This window comes from Octopus bimaculoides, chromosome 4 (assembly GCF_001194135.2).
Source record: "Octopus bimaculoides isolate UCB-OBI-ISO-001 chromosome 4, ASM119413v2, whole genome shotgun sequence".
NCBI classification, from domain to species: domain Eukaryota; kingdom Metazoa; phylum Mollusca; class Cephalopoda; order Octopoda; family Octopodidae; genus Octopus; species Octopus bimaculoides.
In genome coordinates this window covers 82,342,707-82,348,247 of record NC_068984.1, presented here as the reverse complement: position 1 = coordinate 82,348,247, position 5,541 = coordinate 82,342,707, and the positions used below count along the sequence as shown (strand labels likewise).

General features: G+C 33.0%; 1 protein-coding gene across 1 annotated transcript in view; it reads right to left on the bottom strand.

Annotated features, from left to right (window-relative positions):
* Positions 1-6: 6 nt before the first annotated feature.
* Positions 7-5,541, bottom strand: part of LOC106882595 (zinc finger protein 704) — a 133,579-nt gene continuing 128,044 nt past the window's right edge. Inside the window, exons 5-7 of the mRNA XM_052967172.1 lie at positions 2,717-3,038; positions 1,142-1,303; positions 7-341 (exon numbers count right to left, since the gene is read on the bottom strand). Coding sequence (XP_052823132.1) covers positions 111-341; positions 1,142-1,303; positions 2,717-3,038 — 715 coding nt within the window. The 3' untranslated portion in view covers positions 7-110. The remainder of the gene's footprint in view (positions 342-1,141; positions 1,304-2,716; positions 3,039-5,541) is intronic.

Below are 5,541 nucleotides of genomic sequence, written 5' to 3'. Positions count from 1 at the left end.
AACTCAGATGAAAATAGAATATGTGAAAAGAATGTAAAAAAAGAGACAAAAAGAACAACCCAAAATCAAATGGGGAATGGGGGAATTTTCTGGTTTGTATTTGCTTGTAATTAGTCCACAAAGCGCGAACATGCTTTTTTCCATTTACACTGAGTGCACCACATGTCTCTGTTTTCCATACCGTAAACCTTGCGACACTTGCGCACTTCACTACGAGATTTCTTATGTGTCACTGTACATTTCTGTGGTGATGTTAGCATATGACATTTTGGTGACTGACTTTGATGCTGATGCAATCTCTCCTGTGGACTTGGTTTGCTCATACGAATTGGAGCAGATGCCTACAAGTAACAAACAAAACAAAATGAGATAGTGTTTACATATATACACAGAATGTTCAGGCTACACAATGCTGATGTTTTCTTTATATCTCCTTTTTTCAGGAAAGCTTGAGTATGTATGTATGTATGTATATGTATGCATGCATGAATATACATATATATATATATATACATACATATATATATATATATATATATGCATGTATATACACACACAAGCTTATGTATTATATGCATGTATGTGACTCTAGCATAATGTTTGCAGACAGATCGGAGAGCACATTTCAAAAGTCCTACACTCACATGTAATCAGTTTATGAGTGATCTGCATGGAACTGATCAAATGAAAATGCCTGCTTACAGCTAAATAACCAATCAAGTGTGAATTAGTTGTGATTATTCTTTTATTCTTTTATTTGTTTCAGTCATATGACCACAGCCATGCTGGAGCACCGCCTTAAAAATATAAGCAACCTTAATGGATTTTTTAATCTTACTGGATTCTCATCAGAGGCGTCTACATCAATTTGATTAGTTATATTAGCTGTAAAATAATAAAAAGCAAACTAATCTAACAATACTGTCTGTTTTTACTAGCTTGAGTCATTGGGTTAAGGCCATGCTGGAGGACACAATATTCATATTGAAAATATAAACATGGATATTTTTTATATATATAAAGCTTTTTTTCCTGCTCAGAACCAGAGAATGTTCTCAGGAGTATTGTACTTCCTTTTTAACATTTAAAATAATTTGATAAATTACAAAATAAAGTAAAATTTCTAAAACATTTTACGTACAGACTGTCCAGGAGACGTTGTCATGTTGACACGGTTTTGCCAGGAAAGCGACTTCTTGATCTGTGGCATATTGATGGGTATTGGGGTTGATGGACCTTCTTTTAAATAATTGCCTGAACCACTTACAGAAGAATCAAGAGATTGGCTCAAGTATTGGTGTTCCTGAATTAAATACAAAATCAACAATAATAACAACAGCAAAAATAAAAGCAATTGGAATTGTAAGAGATTAGTGGCATTTGTCATATGAAGGGATGACCTTCCAAATATTATATAATCAGCTATAATACAGATAGAAAAAACTGATGTGCAGTAAAATGAAGGGTATAAATATTTCATGTCTTTGCCAGGATTATTTGTAATGTATATAATGTATATATAAACTGGGAATCTTTGTAAACATCAATTCAGTTCAAACTACAGCTTTAGTTCTGCTACAGTATATGAATGGATTTTTTTAATAAGTTAAGCAAAAGAAATGTAGTGCCTATAATCATTTCAGAGACTATAGACACTACATGCTGAGATCAAAGCAGTTGATGTCCAGCTTAAATATCACTCTATAGTGTCTACTTGAGGTTACTTATAATCATGTTACATGTTAACACTTTTCCTGCCTGTCCATCCACATTGGTTCCAAGGCCAAGATACTTAGCTGTATCTATTTGATATAGTTCACTGCTGTAAACAACAGAATTAATGAAGATTGATCAAGTTTTTGTCAGCTGACAATATGAATTCAATTCATTTTGTGTGTCCAGAAAAGACACACAAAAGACTGGGTCTACAAAATATCTCAATGACCCAATAAGTTATGAAATTAATTACTACACTGTCTTAATGTATAAAAGAAGAAACTGGATGGCAAATGAGAGCAGTAATGAAACTAGAGCACCTCTGCTGCTATACAACAAACCATTGCTTGCAGAATGTAGCAGAATCTGTTGCATAATCCCAAACGAGACTGGAATAGGAGCACACAACATGTGCAAGATTATTGGTTGTTTCTAAGTATTTAATAGACGGATTCTGCATCATAGGTATGTGCAGACATGTTGACCATCTCTGAGGGAGGTAGCGCCAACAAGGGAGCTTATTTGTTGTTACTCAGTCTCATACAAATAGCAGCAAAATCGTCTTCAAATCCAAATGTATTATCTTAAATAAGGAAAAGTAATATTCAATGGAGTCCTACATAGTACAAAAAAGGCAGGATATTGGTTTTAATACCTTTAATTATAGTTCAGTTCAACCAGAGTTTATGTAGGACTTGACAAGTACTAAGTCTATTGCCCACAGAAGGTTTAAAAGATAAGACAACTAAGATGAAACATCAGTGAGAATCTTCAATCAAAAATAAGTATTCTGTGATGTAATAACAATGATAAAATAAAAAATATATTATTTTATTCACTCTCAGACTTATCTTTCAGTACTTTATTTTAAGTGAAAGGACATAGCTTTTTTGTGTCATCCCCTAGAATAATAAAAATGACACATATATATAGAAAAAATACTCAAACAAAACTTGTACCTGAAAAAATGTAGCTTTAACTAATCTTGACTTGATCTTACCTTCTTTTGATAGTCATGATCTGGAATCCCAAACACCCCTTTTGATGAAACCACATTCTTGGAAGTTGGTAGATTTATTGCAATGGGTGTGTTAGTCACCACAGGGATGTTAGCTGGTGTGGTTGTGGTTGTGGATGCACTACTTGATGAGAAGGCTTTGGTCGAAGATAGAGAAGTACTACCAGTAGCAGTAGGAACTAATGGGTCAACATATTCAATGACATTATCTGTGTGACCACTATTACCACTACTACCGTCATCTGTAACTTCAATTTCTGTATAGTAGAATTCTTCTTCTCCATCCAGTTCTGAATCCTCTCTTCTGCAAAAAAAATAACATATGTATATATGAAAGATAGAGCGAAATAGAGAGTGAGATGTAGTGGTGTTGCATCAGGATTCAAGTCATAGATGTGCAATACATTTTGGCAACCATGTGGTTGGTAAGCAAGCTACTTACCACACAGCCACTCCTGCAGCCATTAAAAAATATGGAACTCTTCATGAATTTGCATGTCATCCTGTGCAAATATGTGTGTGTGTGTGTGTGTGTGTATGTGTGTATATATATATATATATATATATGTGTGTGTGTGTATATATATATGTGAGTGTGTGTGTGTGTGTATATATGTATATTTATGTGTGTGTATATATATATATATATATATATATATATATATATATATACACACACACACACACACTCATATACATACACACACGTGTGTATATAAATACACACACACACGTAAAAGTTTCTTTCACTTAGGTGTCGGAAGAATTTCATTTTTACTTTTTCCAAAAATTAAAATAACTGATTGAAATGAAATGGCTTGAACACTATCATCAGCATGTAATGTAGTGAGCATTAAATATGGCTGGTCTGTTAAATAAGCAGTACAATTGGGTTAATGATTAATAACAAAATATAGTCTTCATTAAGATAATTGAGATAATGATTAGAATATTTGATGGTTATCTTTGATCATCATCATCATCTATTTCATTGTTTTTATTGTTATTATAAATCATTATTTCAGTTTGTGATATGAATTTGCATAACTGAAATAAGTTTGCTCAATCAGTGGTAACTAGTGTATGAAGATTTTACAGCTGGATACCTTCCCCATAAATGAATGAAAATGTAAAACAAGAAGAAATGAATGAAGGAAAATATGAAAATAAGAAACCTGTCAGTCAAAGATGGAGTAACAATGCTACAATGTGTGATACTATTAAGGCTAGCCATAATTGTCATAACATTGTTTTAATTTATATAAATATATGCCACAGCTTAGTCTGGTAGTTTGATTTGTTGGAGTTAGAAGCAAGTGCAGCAGAGTTCATGATCTGATACATCCTTTTTGAACTGAAGGTGTTGGCTAAGGTTAACTAAGTTGGTGATGTCTATGCTTTACTGATGAGCTCTCATTAGACTGAAATATGATCAGAGTTATCTCCTGTACTGGTTGAAAGTTCAAAATAATGATCAATTACTAATATTGTATTTTCCCTTCACCATATAAATATTTTTAATTTTCCTTTCTGATGTTCCCTGCATTAAATATGATAATATCACTTCAGCAAGCTAATTCTGATTTTTCTACTTTTTATTGGTTGATCTGAAGAACGAGATCTACCTGTGGACTTTGCAGATTTTCTAAAATAAATGAAACTGATGCCATTAACGTAGAATGATGGATTGGTAATAGTGATTAGTGTCAGTCTTAGGAAAGTAGACACAATTCAGATGATGATAGGAAGGGAGATGAGTGAATTGGGAGTGCCTGAATAGAGATGGCACAACTTCAGCTAAGTACAAGTAGCTGGGACCACAGCAGTAACAGTAGAAAAAGCAGCACATCTGTGGGCGAGAGGTTGAAGCCCTTTTGAGTCTGTTAATCTGTAAAATAGCTTTTCTCTGGATGCAATCTACAAGGTCTGTGTATAGCAGCAGCACCAGCTTAGATTTGGTGAGAAGAGATGGGCAGGTGAGGAAAGAAGAAATTGCTAAAAAGAGAGTTTAGAGATGGAAGAGAGATATGATGGGGATAAACTGCAGGTTGAGTTAAAGAACAAATGTCTATTGATGTAATAGCTAAAAGGAGAAAAGAGTTTTAATTGGATATTGTAATTTGACATTCATCAAAGATTTCATATGGAATAATTTGGTTAGATGAGACAAGATAGAAAAAGAAGCAATAATCCATGATGGGATACACACAGATGCTGTAAAGACTCAAGTCTTCAGAGTTAAAGAAAACTTAAATACACTACTGTTGTTTAAGCTATGTTAAAGAATATAATCTTTGAACAAGAGTTTACAAGTGACATTTATAACTTAAATTTAGAGAGATCACAAATATTTCACTTGAGACAATTGTTGTTATTTTTAGCACAAGACAGTCCTAATCAAGCAACCCTTTGGTCAACAGTATTCCAGCCATGACCATCCTGTCTACTTTTCAAATACAATATATCTGTCACTGTTATCATTTTAAGTTTTTTTTTCTCAACCATGCTTGCATTGGTTTGACAGGTCATCTCAGATGAAATCAGCCTTCACCGTTTCTTACCATGTTTACCCTGATTTTCTTCTTCTCTAGGTTCCTTCCACTTTGATCGCTTGGTACAAAGTTGTATGAAATTATAATATTTTTTAAAACTAATAACAAGGTCTTGATGTTGATAAAAACAAAAGTGTTTTATTTATAGTATGCTATCAGTACACTTCAACACTATTTCTAGTTGACATTTCTGCACTATTTATAAACATAGTACATACAATCATTAAAATGACATATATATATATATATCATATA